This window comes from Dromaius novaehollandiae, chromosome 5 (genome assembly GCF_036370855.1).
Source record: "Dromaius novaehollandiae isolate bDroNov1 chromosome 5, bDroNov1.hap1, whole genome shotgun sequence".
Taxonomy (NCBI): domain Eukaryota; kingdom Metazoa; phylum Chordata; class Aves; order Casuariiformes; family Dromaiidae; genus Dromaius; species Dromaius novaehollandiae.
The window spans coordinates 19603315-19621111 of record NC_088102.1 but is presented as its reverse complement, the minus strand read 5'-3'; the positions used below and the strand labels follow the sequence as shown (position 1 = coordinate 19621111).

Sequence of the window (17797 nt, the reverse complement as noted above, 5' to 3'; positions counted from 1 at the left end):
AATGGGGCAATAGATGCTTAAGACGTTTTCAACCCTTAGCTTCTTATTGTTTGGTAATGAAAATCAAAATGATGACATTAACACCTCTTTCGAGTCAGCTAACTGATGCTGCAGCATTATGAGTCATCTCAAACACTGAGCTGCTTTTTTAAAAAATAATTTTATGGTGCTAAAAGGTATGAGATTGACAGTCCTGCAGGTTCTGCAGGTTCTTATTCTATTTACCCACAGAACACAGGGAAAAGAAATAAAAGCTTAGGATTAATTCTGTGGGATAAGAATATGAACTGTGTATTCTTTCACCTTCTTGAGCTCTGCTGAAATTGCATATGAAGGTGATGGTTTGAGATACTCACTCTGTCTGGTCTAACTGCATTGTAATGCTAGTGCATTGTATAAGCCACTGAATAGCCAACAGTGACAGCATTTAATCATCAGATATCTGATCTAGTCTGTAACTGGAAACTTGCATGAGAAGTTCCCTCACTGCCAATACTCTGAACCTTCCAGTTTCTCCCTTTTAAAAGAATGTTTATTGATATTAAAAGAGCTGGCATACAGTTCTGCTTGCAGAACCAGCACAGGCCAAAAGGTCAGCACAAAACAGCATTCCTCTTGCAGATCTGCATTTTTCTTCAATTTATTCTCTATTTGCATGTGCCAAAGTACCGTGTTAGCATTTCATGCCTAAAGGATAATACCAATTTAGGTTCAGAAGTCTATTTATACCTTACTAAAGGATTTAGATCAGGTGCCTTTTGGGTATACAGTGATATTCAAGAAGATCTTTTTATTGCAGAAGCAGGACAAGCTGCTGCTAACTAACAGTGCTAAATGTTAAAACTAATATATTGCAGAATTCCAAAACATAAAATATGAAACAACCATTGCTTTTGGGAAGGATGTAAATGGGGAAAATATTATGTTTAACATTGGGTGGCTCCAAATAGGATTGTCTTCTGTGTCTGTTGAAATCCGTGGGCTTTTTGCCCCTGCTTTTGCCCCTGCTTGTCCTTTTCTTTGCCTTCCATGTCCTTTTTTCTTTCCCTTCATTTTATTTCGTGAAATTGCTTGATACTTGTAAAGGTGAAGCAGTCACACTGACACTTTGGAAGGATATTTTAAGCCTTTTTAGTTACATAAGTTTTTTTGCATTTTTATCTGGTGTAACTTAGCACAGCTGTATGTGGACACACCCACTACATCTCAAAGTGTAATCTTTCTGACAGTTAAATGACATTTTTCCATTTTCTTGTGTAACGAATAATTTACAATATGGGCCTTGAAAGAATCTACACTCATATTTAAATATTTGTAAAATTTACAGATTCACTTTTTATTTTGAAAGCTCTACAGCAGTGCAAAACATTTCCCTCACTCCACTTCCTTCTTTTTCACTTTATCTAAAGAGATTATAATCTACAGATTATAAACATTCTTTATAAAATATAGCTTAATCAACAATTTAAGGTAAAGATAGATATTTCAGCAAGACTAGTTGGTGGTTCTGCTGTCAAATTTCATGAGGTGCAATGGATGAATTAATGAGAAAAAGAGAAAGTATGCTTAATCCAAGCTTATCATCCTTAGTATTTATAAGGGATATATATATGTATGTATGTATATGTACACATACACACACACGTATTTATGTATGTATCTGGAAAGAGAGATGGATATATGAAATTTGAGGCTCTGAGAAGTCTGAATCTTACAAGTCTAGAATCCATTAATATTTATTGTGTTTTATGGTTTATAAAGTTAGATTACATTATGTCAGTGGCATTGAGAACAGGAAAAGCTAGTTTAAGGTTGAAAAGTTGTGCAGTTGAGAGATACAACAAGCATGTAAATAAAAGAGAGCTAATGAGGAGAGAGAAAGTGTCCAGATCCCGTATTGCCACAGGGTGCAGTCAGACAAAACAAGGAGACAAGCTCTCAGAGGGTCATTCCAGCTTGGAAATGAGGAGACAGAGGTCTGAGCTGAGGGAGGAAAAAAGGTAGAGGCAGAGGCACGCTGTAGACAAAACAAGAGGGCTATAGCTCAGGAAATACTCCGGGACATATGAACAATGAGATGATATGAGGAAGACTACTCTGTTGATCATCCAAGTCATCTGAAACAGCCTCATTGTTAGATCTAGTCTAGAACTTCATTTTTCTTGCTTCATGTTGAGTTGAGGATTATTTGGGAAAGGTCAAGGACATTAGTAAGTATTGCTGTTGAACATTTAACTATTACCTTGTTATACAGTAACTAACTTTTTGTTTCCAGACAAGGCTTAAAGATAGAAACTAGCAAATCTTTAAGTGATCTGACAAGCAAGGGTACTCCTCGTCAAAGCATTGTTTTGCTTTTGTTTCAAAACAGGATGAAGTGACACCCTCTCAGCATGCCTTTTACCAGGCAGGAGTTGTGGGATTCAGAATCAATGCAGCATGTTCTTTACAAGCTATGGTAAAGAACAGTCTTGGAACCATAACATTATAATCATGTCAGTAAAGATCAACATTTCATTGCATACAGAAACCAGTACTCAACTAGTGTGCTGAGAAGGGCATGTGAAAATGGTTAATGACTTAGAGCTTCTCATTGTAACAATTTATCACAATTTCTGAGTATGGAAGTATTCAGTCTCCTTATCTGGCCTTCCTGAAAATTGTTGTCTGGGCGATGGGATACTCTATAAATCAGCAGGGCGAAATCATCAGATTGTATGCATCTGCCTAACTCCATTGAAGTCAGTGGAGCTACAGAGATGTATAGTAAATTAAGATGTCACGTAATATTTTATATTACTTAGTTAAATCAGACTCAATATCTGTTTAGAATTTTTTTTACCAAAACATGGTACATGTCTGTACTTCCCGGCTGCCACTGTAATGCAAAAAACTCCTTTTTTCCTAAATAGATATCTTTTAAAAACAATGTCACTTCTGTGCAGTACTGCTTCTGTCAAGTCAATTTATTATTTTAAACTAATGATACGGCATATGCCATACTACTATCATTGTCTAATCACAAAGCTCAGTATAAATGATTATATTTTCATTGATTCTTATAGGTAATTATCTCTTTCCAGCTTTGAAGCTCCATTGTCCTTGTCAAGTCTATAAGTGCAGCTCAGAATATGATCGTGCCCACAGCTCAATAGAGGGTAAGTACCATTTTAACCTGTCAGACGGCAGTATATTTTAATAACCAGTCATTAAAGTTTAATATGTAAAACTCAAAATACACATGAAATATGTTGAGTCTTCACATAAACCTCTAAGATAAATGTTTATTGAGCTTCTAACGTGGTACAGCATGTTTAAGAAAGGGTCCTTTAAAAGTGATCTTGACACCTCAATGCTATGAAGCTTTACGATAAAGGTCATTGGTATTGTAAGTCACACAGTCTAATTTGAGCAGTGTGACTTAGAACAATGTTTTTTTCAGACTGTGTGCTCTCAGTAGGAAGTTTATCATTATGCAGCCAGTAAATGATCTGGTTTTCAAGTGCTAGTTGCCCAGGACTATATCTAGCCTGCTTTTGAGGTTCCTTCTACTGAAGGTAACCAGACCGGAAAGCTAGATCTTAGCGTGCCTTAGGTCATCCAATATGCACATCACATACAATGCCCTCAGGCACAACAGCTGTCTCATACACCTTTGCAGCCTCTTCCATTAAGGGCCTTTTCACACTTATCTGTATCATAATCCAACACAGCCCCATAAGAGTATTTTACCATTATTTGAAACTATCTCAGAATAGATTAAAAGGAATTAAAAAACCTGTGCCAGGGACAGATCTTGATTTCTGGGCTATCAGTCTTCCCAGCTGCTCTCCCAGGTTATGTTAGCAGCTGTACCAGGCAGTTTAGTTAGAGTGCTGCTTGAATGCCCTGTGAAGCCAGTCTGTGCACTTCATTAAGCAGCCTAGTGGGATAAAGTGGAGAAGATGCTGAAAGACCTGAGTTATCCTGGTACTTCTCCCCTGCTATTCCAAATAGGGCATGGTCATAGTGGCTCCAAGTACTTTCCAGGAGATGCTGGTCAGAGAATCCAAACCTAAGGCTGCCCCCTAGCACCGGGAAGCAGCATGGTGCATAGAAACTAGCCATTCCTGAGGAAGTCAGATAGCAAATACTAGGTTTTGCAGTAAACATCTAAGAGGTTTTAGCATCACTATCTAAATCTCGAGGCTAGCAAAGAAAAACAAAAACATTCTCTAGAATTGACATTGTATAGGAAATATAGTGCTCTAAAGTTATAAAGGAGAATTTTAGTACTATAGTTTTCACTACTTTAACAAAATCAGCACAGGAACTTTCATGATAACAAATAGGCATAAGGTGAGTTTTCTCTCTCATCTGAAAGAGGTGAATCAGCCTGTTAATGTTTATTCATGTCCTAACCAGTTCACCAGTAATATTTCATTTCTTTGCAACTAGGTTCTGCTTTCACAAAGGAACTACAATGCCCAAGTACTTCTATAGGTACATACAGCCAGCATTTCAGCACTGCTAGTATTCACAGTCCTCTACCTCAGTAGTCACTTACTCTTATATGAGCCTAAAACTTTTAGGCATCTAAATGTTTGCTAATGAAGTCCCATGGGTACTTCAATTTCTGCTGCTGGGCACGCACACAGTTTTCTGACAGCTACCAAAGGGAAATTTTCAACTGGTACCAGTTCACAACAGTGTTTCAGAATGCAAGGAGAAGTCTTCTTACCTGTTGTAACTACGCACCTACCAATAGGATGGTATCTGAATGTCTCAAAGTTTTTAAACGTAAGGTAAAGAAAATTAGTTTTCTTAGCCCAACTTTTTGAGTGGGGAATCAGGCTTGCCCAACCTTAACCTTGGCTTTTGTGACAAAACAGCAACCTGAAGACTGGTTTTGTCCCAAACCGGTCTCCTGAACTTCACATGGTCTTCCAAATCCAAATGAACTAGTAGTTCTTAAGGCCATCAGTCTTACAGGGAATTTCAATGATACTCAGAAATAAAGAAAAGCAACTGGAAAGAATCTAAGGAAGACATCTTGAATTTTTATTAGGATCACTGTATTTGACTTGATACCTCTTGAATGAATAATACCAGATTAGTGTTAGAAATTCTCTTTGCAATAAGAATAATGTTTTTTAAATTGACACTTACAGGCCTGGAATAGGTCTCAGCCACACCTCTAAATCCAAATTCTTGTTGTCTTTAAAGTGCGTATTTGGAATCGTTCATGATTTTGTAATGAAGACTATTTTTTATGTAGCATACAGTCTGATACATAGAAGCAGAAAGGAAAGGATGAGTTAGAAAGTAGTAAGTTAGAGTTCATAAAACAAAATCCAGAATGATTTCTTTTGGCTGATGATCTTATATAGGCATTTCAGAATTAAGGAATAAGTGTTTTAGAGTCCAGATGCAAAGCTTGCTCTGAATTTCAGTGCACCCGAGTTAACCTCTCAGAATTCTGCAAGCTTTGGGAAATATTTTGGACAGACAACATATGATGAAAATAAAATTTCAGTCAAAGCATATCACTGCTCAGACTTCAAGTAAAGTGAGGAATGAGTTGCTCAGAGGTATAAATTTTCACAGTAAAATGGCTCTTGTATTTTCCGCTCCACTGTGGAAGTTACACCTTGTACCATTATAGTTATTATACAGAACACTGTGGATCTTTAACAGAAAAGTTAACTTTTGCTAGAAGTCCATAACATCTCATTGTACATTAATTTACTGGCTTCTTTTAAAAGAACAGCACAGCTTCTGTCATGTTTATTACTTCTTAAGAGTGACATCAAGAATGGCTTCTTCTGAATTAAAGACAACCTTAGAGGTACCTTGGTAATTTGGTTACTTGGAGGATAGCTCGATTTCTTTTATTTGGAGCTGAACATAGTGATTAGAGAGACATGTTCTTTCCAACTACGAAAAAGTGGCCAAGGTTGAAATCATAAGCAACCAAATTACTGTTTTATCCTGATCCATCTTTTACTTTCTCCTATTTGTAATGCGATAAACTCCTCTTACTTTTTAGGTAGTTTAGACTGAGAAAAAAACTTTGTGTGGACATTGACTAGACTGCAGAAAAAAGATCTCTTCAATCTTCAAAAGACCTGAAAAGAGCCAGATACTGATTCTAATTAGGGTACTTATCTCTGTTTCTACTCCAGATTGTATGGAAAATGATTTAAGCATCTATATGTCTGTTTTCTCAGTGGAAAAACAGCCGCAGGAGTATTCATTTCTACATAATGAATATTTGAGAAGTACAATAGATATGGAACATATTAAAATGACATTTTCTGAGTATAATTCTCTTTCATGGCAGTTACACTAATTATCTAAAAGCATTTTCAACAGTAAGTAGTATTGCAAATTGTAGCTTGGTTGGTTAATCCATTTGTGCTTTTGCAATTTTAAAGTAACAATAAATTTTCAAAAAGTGAATACACTAGGAAATGAATATCTACCAAGGAAAAAAGAAAGGAAAAGGAAAAAACTCTGCATTTTATCCAGAATGATAAATAGCTAATTTAGTGAAAGATTCAGTTTGAGTTTAATCATAAAATTTCAGCGAAATAACCCTTTGCTCTAAGTTGCCATTTGGGTCGTAATTAAGAATTTCCCAGTGATGATAACCTAGTGAGGGGGGAATCAGAAGGAAACTTCGTTAAGTTGTCCAGCAAATCCGAATTTAAAATTTTGAAAAAAAATATATACATGCTTTGTGTCTAAATTTATAACAACAACGTTCTTCTGTTAAGGCTGAAGAGATGCTTTTGACAGGAAGCTTGAAATCTCTCCTTCCACAAGCACTAAGAAGAATAATTCGATGCAACAGACTTAGTATTAGTAATACTTCTGGAATGGCAGAGGGTAAGTAAATTTAAAGTGTAAAAGTGGCTACAGTTTAGATTCATGACCGTTTTTCTTTTTTGTTTCTAAAGGAAAGTAGGAATACTGAAAGCACTGAAGTAAAACAGAAGAAAAAGTCGAATTGCCTTACATTCTTAACTCGCTTGGGCGTTTTTGAAATCACATTGTAAGCACCTGAGGTTGTGTTCTTTAATCACAAGGCTACTTTAAAGGAAATATTTCATCCTACCTCTGTAAAGTACATGGACTTTGTTTTCAAAACTGCCAAGTATCCCACAGCTCTCCAGTTATGCCAGTGAGAAGTTATGGATGTAGAAAACATTTGAAAAATCTTTAATCAAATCTGGCTTCTCTTGCATACATATATTATCACATTTATAAGATGACATACTGTGTTCTTCACAGGAACCTTGCTTGACTTAGTGCCTAGCATACATTTTTGGGGAAAAACTAGAGGAATATAATTGTAGACGTGCTTTTCTGCTTCATTTGTTGCAGAAGTTGGACATGATTAACTCAGTGAGACTGGGGGTTACATAGGAGAGGGTAAGGATAGCTTTATACTTAGGTAACTGAATACCTTTCTGAAGAATTGACTTCTGTGTTGCATCTCTCTTTTGTGTCATCATTCTGATCAACTTTAAAATATAGCTTAATACAACTAAATCTACTGTGGTTAATAACTGATCAACAGAGCTGCGTATAGTAGGGTGACTATAGTATAAGAACATTAAGGGTCATTCGATAGAATCAGAGTGAGTCTTGTAATTATGATTGCCTTTTCCATCAGTACAGGAGTTGCAAAATACTTTATAATGTTAATAATTTTCCTTCAATTTGCCCCAAATGTATTTTTAAATGTGTGCACTGATGTGTTAGTTTTAAATGGGGTAGTTTCAACATTTGAAAAAACTGTTTACATATGAAACAACTTCAGACTGTTAACTATGAGCATACATGATACTGTGAGCATTACATGATTCCATTACATATTTTCATCTATAAAGAAAGTGAGGATGGTTCTTAGGAGAAGTGATTCAGTTGTCTAGGAGTTATAACCAAGCTTCCTAACTTTATAGTACACCTAGAAGTTGTCTACAGATTCAGTACATCAGCTGTGACTAGTATTTTAAATTCAACGGTGCCTGAGTTGAGTGCACTGACTAAAACCATAATTTTAGGAATTCTTGAATATCCTCAGCGAAGTAGAAAGTGCCTGTGGATTTCACATGGGTGGCAGGGAATGAGGTTGAGGGGTAACTGAACGTAGTATTTTATTCAATGTTATATTTAATGTGTTTATTTAAGAAAAATGTATTTCTATATTTAGCAATAAACTGTTTCTGTATTTAGTAACTTTTGTTAGTAATAAAATGAATTTTTGTGCTGAGCGCTCCCAGGAGAACAGTTTGTGGGCACACTGAGTATGCAAATACGTGCTTACCTCAGTTTAAGCCTTTGCTTTGCTTTTTTCCTTCAGGAATAGGACTTTATCTTTGGGATTCTTGTACAATTTTGATCAAGAATATGATATTAAAATGAATACTCATTTTTCCAGGCTTTTAAAGTAGGTTATTGATTTCAACTAAATGATTCCCTCTTGGATGACAGACTACTTTGATCTTTAGGAATGTGATAGATTCTACCCAGTCTCTTACTTGCCTATCTGATATCAGACAGCCATAATTTTTTAAGCCAGCACATATACGAGAGTTAAGGACTTTTAGTTTATACTTTTATACACAACAGATTAATTATACTCCAAATTTCCTCTCTGTGCTTGGTCAGCTAGTATTTACATGCGGAACAAGTAAAATGGCTTTGACATTAATGACTATTGTTCAGAGTTTTTTTTTTTTTTTACTAAATAAATAAATGTCAGCTTGCGTGGTAGTCGTCAATAACCTTTTAAATTAAAGTTGATTCTAAAGTGAATAAAGTGTAAAGGGTTTGTTCAATTCACTCTTTTAAATTGGAAGTAGTTGAAATGAATAAAATTTTGCCTGTCACACTGAATCTCAGTCTTGAGCTGTAATTTCATCTGTTAAATTGCAGCCCAAAGTAAAATTCCATAGCCAACTAAAACTCTGAAAAATGGGTAACGTAATGACAGTATACCAGGAGTTTACCGATGGACTGGCCATGATATATAGCCTGACATTAAATAAAAATGGTGAAAGTGAGGTATATGGTAGCCTTTTTCCAGTCTGTACTAAAATTTGCACCAAAGTAAAACATTTTCCTATAGAATATTAATATCCCAGGTTCTTTATTAAATTTCTGTTTAGCTCAAAGCAGTTGTACTGTTCTATTTTCTCATAGAAATTATTAAAGGAATTATACTATCTTCAGATTCTAGTACTGCCCATGCTTGCCAACTGTTTTAGACAGGAACAATTTCACATACAGAGTACATCTAGCTGTGATTTTAAAGATATTTTAAACAGTTGCAGTGCAATTTGATTACAGAGCTCTGAGTTTAGAATTTACTTCAGCTAATATTTTTATAGAATTGTTTACAGAATATCTATGCAGGTATGTTATTATTTCAAAAATAAAGAGTTGATTTAATAATCAGTCATTCTACCTTCCACAATTTCAGGCTATAAACAGGCAAACGTTGTGATTTTGCATAAATCGCTTGCTGATGACTTTGAAAAGTTTTGTCATGCAAACAAAGGGCCCCTGCCACTGCTGTACAGAAGTAAGCCAGGTGATTGGAAATGCCCTGCTCTGAGTAGTGATTCTGATATCAGGTAAATATGGAGTTCTCAAAGCTCTGAAATGAAGGCTGATGGTGATTAGAAGAAATCATTGTTCCAGATAATAGCCTGCTCATGCTGTTGTATATTTTGAACAAGTTTCTTTTTTGAGTGAGTTAGATTTAACTCAAATGTGTATGCATGAGTACAACAGAATAGAAGCAGTCTGATCATCTTATTCTTGAGAAACTTATCATAATTGTCAGCATTACAATGCAAAAGTGATTTTTTTTGTAATTTACAAAAATCTTGCTGTCTGAGCCTGCAGAATTAAATAATAGTGTTTTATCTCTTTTTTTTTAGTAGTAACACAGTCATGGTGATATTTGTAGTGTCTCTGGGATTTAAGAGATGCACTCCTGGAGCAAACAGTAAAAGCAAGACTTAGAACAGCTCCCTAACTTTTGAATCCTTGAGACAAAATACCCATAAGGGACATTTACTTATAAAACCTGGAAGATACAGACTTCTAACATGTTCAGTGTGCTGGCTTGCTTTTGTGAAGTTGATGTTTTGGGGGGGTGGGGGGGACTGAGAGAGAGAGAGAGAGAGAGAGAGAGAGAGAGAGAGAAAGAAAGAAAGAATGATAAACTTTTTTTTCCCTCCACTAGAACTGACTGCCTGCAGTACAGATTATATGAGTATGGAGCTTGTACTGGATCTCTAAAAAGTCTAAAGGAATATACTGAACAACTCAAGGACATGGTGACTTTCTATTTAGGCTGCAGCTTCTCTTTTGAAAAAGCACTACAGAATGCTGGCATTCCTGTAAGAAATGTTGAGCAAAAATGTAATGTAAGCATGTACAAGGTAAAAAATATATATATATATTTATACATACACATATACAAATTGTCTTTGTCATAGCTTTGTCTTTGAGTATTTATCCATATTTACATTAGGTGCATATGATTATCCCTCAAAATCAGGGCCTTTTTTCTTCTACCCTTATAGTACCTTTAGGAGTGTGCTAGTGCCAAAGGCACGAATATATAGGGTAAAATATGCCCAGCATCTGTTCAGTGCTTGTCTCAACTTTCTGTGAAACTGAACTGGTTTGTTATTCATTTACAGTGACAAATTTTTTGCCTGTGTGCCATGGTAGCCATTTCTTTAGGATTCTTTCTCCATTTAAGTTGATGACCCATGCAGAATTCTGACCATCACCTTTCCACACGTCCTTCTCTCCACACCAGCTCCAGCATGCAGGAGGAGTGATTTTTATGATCCATGACAGAAGGGGTTTCTTCTGCATGTAGGAAAGTCATGTTTTGGATTTTTCCCACAGCCGTAGAACCTTTGAACTGCATATTTGCTATGAAGCCAGGCCAAAACACCTAGGCCTCTGGGACAGAAGATGTTTTTCCCAAAAAGTTAAAATGCCATGGAGGATATCTAAGACTGTAACTGTGCTCAGAAAATGTACCGTATAGATTTTAGTGTAGGTGAAAGTCTTGGTGTAATTCTGGCACCAGTAGGTAGACCCTTAACATTAAGAACACAAGTACCTCTGCATGCTTTGTTCATAAAGTCAATAGGCTGTTCTTCTAAACAAAGGATCCTGTTGTTTTCAGTGTTATGATTTGACAATCTTTTTGCTATATCGCTGGTCAAAATGAAGAAGGAACAAACGTATCTCATCCTGAGACCTCCTACCAAGCTTAAAAAAAAAAAAGATACAACTATGTATCTGTGTATAACATTACAGAATCAGAGAATATCACAGTTTATAGCACTTACATCAATACAGTAAAGAAGTATACACTGTCCATTTCCTTAGCTACAGGTATAATCATTTTTTGTAATAAAATTTTCTTACTTAACATTTTCTCTGCAGCTCTTGATGTCTACATATCTTGCTTATTTTCAAATGCAACTTGGATATCAGGCATTTTATTCTAAAAATTTATTCTGCTTTATTTCTGAGTAGAAACGACACTTCAGCATCCCAGTCAGTAAGGATGATGAATTCCACAGGTCCTTTTCTATAGGTATGAAAGATTTTGTATCTGTGGAACTTCCACACTGCATCTATAGAAGAGGATACTGTCAGCTACCAAGAATAAAAGTTCCTGACCCTCACATGTTACAGAGCATCACAGTTTCCCTGAATTCCAGTACAGAGAATTGATTCAGACCAAATAGATTTGCGGCTGTGTTACTTTTTATTAGTTTTTCCCTCTCCATATAGGGATCACAGGGTTGTTTTCTGGCAACATTCAGAATATACTGAGTCCACTGTGCTGTATGTACTGAAAAAAGAATTTAAACCTTAGCACGTACATAAAATTTTATAATGATTATATTAAGAAGCTCAAGGGTGGGATGTTTGGCTTCTGCACTGCTGAATCTTACACACACACTTGCCTGAGATGCTAAATGAAAGGTTTTTTTAAAAAGGATTTAAATGAATGTTAGTATGCAGCCTTTCCAAATTCAAATACATCATGAATTTGAGACTTAAAGTATTAATAGTCCTGCTAACACCTTGAATATATTATTTTTTTGAAACTATCAGACAGCTGTGCCTTGCTACAGTGTTTCTGCTTTTTGCTGCAACTTAGTAGTTACAATGAGACCTATTCCTGCAAACAAATTAGAAGCGACTGTGCTAGCGACCTCTGAAATAGAAGCAGCCCATGGAGCACCAGTTCACATGGGTAACCCTGGTCAGTGTTTTTCATTTTTTTATTCTGCATGTGCTTTATTGTGTATAGAATTTGGAAGGGGGACAGCAGCAGAGTAAGTGAGGGGACTACAACAGCTGCACCAGTAAATATATTATGTTTTAACCCTTTTTAACCCAAACATGAATGGAAAAAAAGTAGGTTTTTAGTTAGCTGAACACAGAATTCTTGACTAAAAGATAGATGTCTGATGTAGATAAAGTAATTATATTGGAGGGGTGGTTTTGGTAACTAGTCTAACTATATTTTTCAGAAGTGTATGCAATTTCATTTATGTGACTATTTGCTCATTGTCAAAGATCCCAGTGGCAGAATAGCAGTGATTGACAGCATGGGGAGAAGTATGTGTGGATGCTTTTTATGTCTTCACTTATGACTGTGAAAGTAAATACTGCGTTATATTTAAAATACTAAAATAGGATATATAGATCACACCACATAGGACAGAAAAAATGCATAGGGAGTTCAGAAATCTGACAGGAATGATAAAGAAAATCCAGCTCAAACAAATAAGCTTATTCTCTGCAGGGGAAAATTCAAAGAACGATAAAATAGGATGTTGATGTTTAGGCTGGAGGCAGTAGGAAGGAGGATGAGGGGAACCTGTGAGATGAAGACAGAAGAGGGGAAGGTTTTTTATTGCAATGACAGAAATTTGTCAAACACTTTCATGTGCTGCATACACAGAAGGAGCACGTTGCAGAACATGGAAGGGGATGGCACTGGTAACACTACCCCCCAATAATATATCTGGTCCAAGTGCTTAGATTTGAGAAAACTAGTAATGAGTCAGTTTTGAGTAGAGCAACAAGATGATTAGGGAAATGAGGGTCTCCAGTTAGAAAAGGGTAAATGATTGCATATACAGATTATATAAATTCTGGAAAAGACAGTAGTACATTAGTGTCTGAAGAATGTAAAATGAAAAGAAGAGAGCAAGTGCTTAGAATGATCCAGAATACTCTAAGTAGGTGTTTGAGTAAAGCAAAAGACAACTCAGTGAAAGCTGGATAAAAGTGAGATGTAGTTATCTAACCCAGTGAGGTGAAAGAGAGATTCCTCATCTCTCAAGATGAAGAACATATGAAGCTAAAGCAACAGAAAATGTGTTCTAGGAAGAACCCATTTTCCACTGTAGTCATTTATTCTTGTTTGCCAGTGTTATGAATATAGTTCTTCTGTTGATGGAAAAGATGCAATATCTTGGAAAAAAAATCATCCTACACACCTAGCTTGTATTTTGCCAGAAAATATAGTGAACACATTTTTACTGATGTTGTCATGTACAAAAATGGAAAAACAAGACAGCTCGTGTTCTGGGGATATACACTCAAAGGCAACAAAATATGCCACTTCAGCAGGGTTTGCTGCTACTGTAATTCTAGCTCACTGCCATTAAGTGAGGTTTGGGGTCCTCTTCCATTTATAGTATTACTGCTTAATTGGACTCTACAATGATTTTATTGTTAATCAATGGCAGGTTTGTTGGGAATACAAGATCTTTCCAAACCAGACTATGGAGATCCAGTTCACCTTCACCCCGGCGATATTCCAGTGTTTTGGGCCTGTGGAGTAACAGGAGTAGAAGCAATCATCAACTGCAGTATGTACTATCTTTGGAGACCTCTTTTTAAAAAACAACAACAACAAAAAAAAAACCTTCAAGTTTTGTTTATTTGTTTAAAAACATGTATACTGAATGAGTTGTCTGATTATCAGGCTTGATTTCCATTGCTCTACCCTAGAGTTAGCTAAAGACCATTTTCTATTGTGAGATACAGTTCCACCTTAAAGGAAGTACTTGCTGAAGTAATATTTTTTTGTGTGTGATTATTTTAATGGCAGAAATTCAAAGCTCTGGCAGCAGCAAAGCATCCTTTTTGAGCAGTATTAAAAACTAGACGTTTGAAGGGTTTCATTTTTAAACTTTTTCCTTTTGCAATATTATTTTGTATTATACTACAGAAAAATAATAATAAAGGAAAAAACAAAGCAGCCAAAAATCTTTCCATTTTGTCAAGAACTAGTGAATTGATTGACCTGGAAAAGAGTTTGTAATTGTCTCTGTAGACTTTTGAACATTCAGTTTTTGTTCCAAAAAACTGAAATAAGTGTGACACACTATATAATGGAAGCTCTGTCCTCTGCAAGGATCTATCCTGCATTTATGCAGTTGTTCATAACAGAAATGAGTGCAAAGAGCAAAAATGCAACTAAACCATAATGACAGTATTATATACTGTTCTCAATAACTAATGTGGAATGAAGCCTCATATATTTTATTTCTTACTGAAAAAGAAGCTTAATAGTCACAGACAGAATAATTGAGAGAACCTTGGGAGGTCATCTGGGTTGTCCTGCTGTCCTTGCAGGGTCTGCAACAACCTTGTTGTTCTTTACAGATGGTTAAACTACTTTCAACACCTACTGTAAATATGTTCAGCAACTAGGAGCAGAGGCTTCTTTTCCTTTCTTACATACAACACCTTATTTCCAGTCCCAGCTCCAAGGTGAAAAGCAGACTCTTTCCTGTGCTTCCCAGCAGTTTTATTCGCCTTCTTTATGTATCCTGTGTTGCAACCAAAGGGAAGAGAAGGGATCTCCATAGAGAGTTTGCCAACCTCTAAAGGCTGTTGCTTTTGCCTGGGACTAGATATAACTTTTGTCTATTTCTCCATTTTCTAAACTAAAAAGTTGACAGTAACAGCTTCTAAGAACTTGTTGGACAGTCTGTATTTTGCTATGCTCCTTTCTCAGCTAGGTAGTTAAAATCTTGCCTTGCCACTCATTCCTGTACTTTAAATAAATCTGCTAGTTTCTCACAAGAAGTACTGCCTACTTGCTGTTAGCTTTAGTGAAGTATATTAAACCTGAACAGCTATGTTCCTCCACCCCCCATACACACACTGCCTTTGAACTACCAGCCACAGACTCCCAACAGATCTAGCACAACCCCCCCCCCAAAATATACACACACGCTCCACGCTCCTCCTTTTTCCCCATCCTAAACAAGCAATACTCTTCTTTGTTGAGTATACCAGTCATGCAATTTATCCAGCAACATATCAGTTTTGCCAAATAAGTGATTTAAGTCATTTATCAAGACTTCCAGATCTTTCCTTTTCCCTTGTACTTCTAGTATCAGTATAAAGAAAAAAAAATATTTTCAGCATAAGGACCTATTATGTTGTCAGGTCTAAATAAGCTTATTCACCAGGTATTTAGATGCTACTGAGATTGCCTTTGCTAAGACTTACTGGTAAGCTTTTGTCATTAATCCTTGCCAACTACAGTTTATAGCTCTCCTAGCTAGGCAGGCAAGACTCAGTGCAAAGAAGCTATTCCCTATTTTCTTAAGTTGATAAAGGACTACTCCTACACAGCAGCAGTAATTGACAATGTTGTCATATCCCTATATTAAAAGAATATTCATGTGTGCAGACACAGTAGCTTCAAGCAAAGTTCTAGAAACTAGAAAATAAATATTTTTTTCTGGAAACTATACCACTAACACACTGCAGACATTAACGGCTTAACTTGTTCTTATGTCAATGCTCTAATTCTTTCATGCTGTATTTAAAGCTTGTAGAATCCAATTCCCATAGCTGCCAATTCCTGATTGACTCCATTGGAGGCTACCACTATTCAGTTTCAAAGCTACCTCAAGCTCATACCCAAGGGGATACTTCAGCAAATCTGATCTCAGCCATCTACATGAGCTTTTTAAAAATGAAATTGTATTTACAGATATATATGCACACATTTCTTTCACCAAGACTATTGACTGCTGCATTGTGTCTTAGACTATCACCTGTTTTATGATATAAGCACCATCAGGCAGAGATTCTGTGTTTTGTTAAAACAAAGCTTTCCATGATTTTATTTCTATCATTCTGATATTTTAATATATTAGAATAACAAGGTGTTTAGTTGAAGGTTTTTTCTATTCATTTTAGGATCTCCACTAGCTTTTACTCATTCTCCTGGCTGCATGTTCATTACCGACCTAAAGAATGATGACGTCACAGTCAGGTCCTCAAGAGAAGTCCCACAAGTCCACTGCATTTCTCAAGATCCTTTGCATTATAGCATCATATCAGCAGAAGCAGCACAAAAGATAAAAACGCTAGAAAGCCTAATTGGAATAGATCCAGGTAAAAACAAAAATTCTCTTCCTTTGATAGATTTGCTATGAGGACAATATGATCTAGATACAATTTAGATATTCACCAAGTTCAAGAATGCAGTAAGAATCTAAATGAAATTTTAAGATTTAAGAAATCCTTTGTGGACTGCAGTGCATTAATATAGTTAGTTCTTTTATTTTTCGTTACCATATTTAATATCAGTTTGGCCAAAACCTTTTAAATGTATGGGTAATGGGGCATCAAATTTTGATGACTGTATACTGCCACTCAAAGGACATGGAAGTATCAGTGCTTCCAGACTGGAGAGTTCACAAGAAATAAGTTTTTATTGAATAAAACTGAAATTGAATATATAAACTGAAGGGCAGCTCAGCATGCTGACAGCAGCTAAGTAGGTATTCACTGTTGAGTGAACAGCAAATTTCTTTACATATATTCATGACTACAGTACTCCTACTAGAAAATTCTAGTAGTTGCATATGCCTTTCAAACATCCCTCTGCAATAGTGGAAGTACGTCAAGCTGTGCTTACATATTTGTCACTGAGGTGTTGCCTGATGGACCAAAGCAACCTGATCACCATACAGGGTTGAAAGGTAGGGCTGCGTGCATGCACAAGAAAAGTGAGAGGGAAGTCAGAGAATACAAGATCAAAAGGCAAAATGAATAGTACAACCATTCATAAAATACACATTGAATTATTTCCCTCTATCTTCTATAACTTTTAATCTCAGTTTCCCATAAGTTTTCTGAAATCCTTTGCAGGCACTAGTGAAAAACAGCTTATTCCCAGCTCTTCCAAACTTAGGGTTTGGGCTCTGTGTACATGTTTGGGTTTGTTTATTTTTACTCACAAGGCCTCTCCTTTTCCAACTCTCTGGAGCTCAGCATGGCATAATGCCAGGCTCTGCAGGAATACAGGACCTAACTTAGAGTTAACTCTTTTTTACTGCTAAAGGAAAGAAGCTACTTTAGTATAGTACTTGATCTCAGCTAACATACCCCACTTCCGAGTCTAACATACCTAGCTTCTGTTACTTAAATTTTGTTCAAAACTTGCTTCTGCAGCCACATGGCAATGCATTATGCATCGTACACACAATAACTTCCCTCTCCAGAATTAATTAGGACTGATGTTTATGGGTTTCTGACTTTTACACCAGCAGCTCCTGGAGAAATTAATTGAATCCAGATGTTTAGATGTTTTCCCCCCCCCCCTCACAGTTTTATGACAGTCTTTCAGAATATGTATGGTTAGTTACACTGGCTCTATTGCCTCTATATTATGTAGAGGGAAGGGAGAGAGAAACAAAGGGGAAATTGAGGGTGA

General features: G+C 36.2%; 1 protein-coding gene and 1 long non-coding RNA gene across 14 annotated transcripts in view; one reads left to right on the top strand and one right to left on the bottom strand.

The window, feature by feature from the left end:
- DGLUCY (D-glutamate cyclase) overlaps nt 1–17797 on the top strand; it is a 45842-nt gene that overhangs the window by 11834 nt on the left and 16211 nt on the right. For 2 of the 13 annotated variants that reach the window (XM_064512184.1, XM_064512186.1), the window contains exons 2-9: nt 3084–3158; nt 6029–6139; nt 6759–6870; nt 9473–9626; nt 10244–10442; nt 12151–12301; nt 13800–13922; nt 16276–16473. In XM_064512184.1, the coding sequence (XP_064368254.1) occupies nt 6768–6870; nt 9473–9626; nt 10244–10442; nt 12151–12301; nt 13800–13922; nt 16276–16473 (928 nt within the window). In that variant the 5' untranslated portion in view covers nt 3084–3158; nt 6029–6139; nt 6759–6767. Of the gene's footprint in view, nt 1–2371; nt 2459–3065; nt 3159–5755; nt 5828–6028; nt 6140–6758; nt 6871–9472; nt 9627–10243; nt 10443–12150; nt 12302–13799; nt 13923–16275; nt 16474–17797 lie in introns of those variants that run through there. The other 11 variants (XM_064512178.1, XM_064512181.1, XM_064512177.1 and 8 more) reach the window with 8 other exon arrangements.
- Nucleotides 1–17797, bottom strand: part of LOC112990269 (uncharacterized) — a 31680-nt gene that overhangs the window by 10289 nt on the left and 3594 nt on the right. The window lies entirely within an intron of this gene.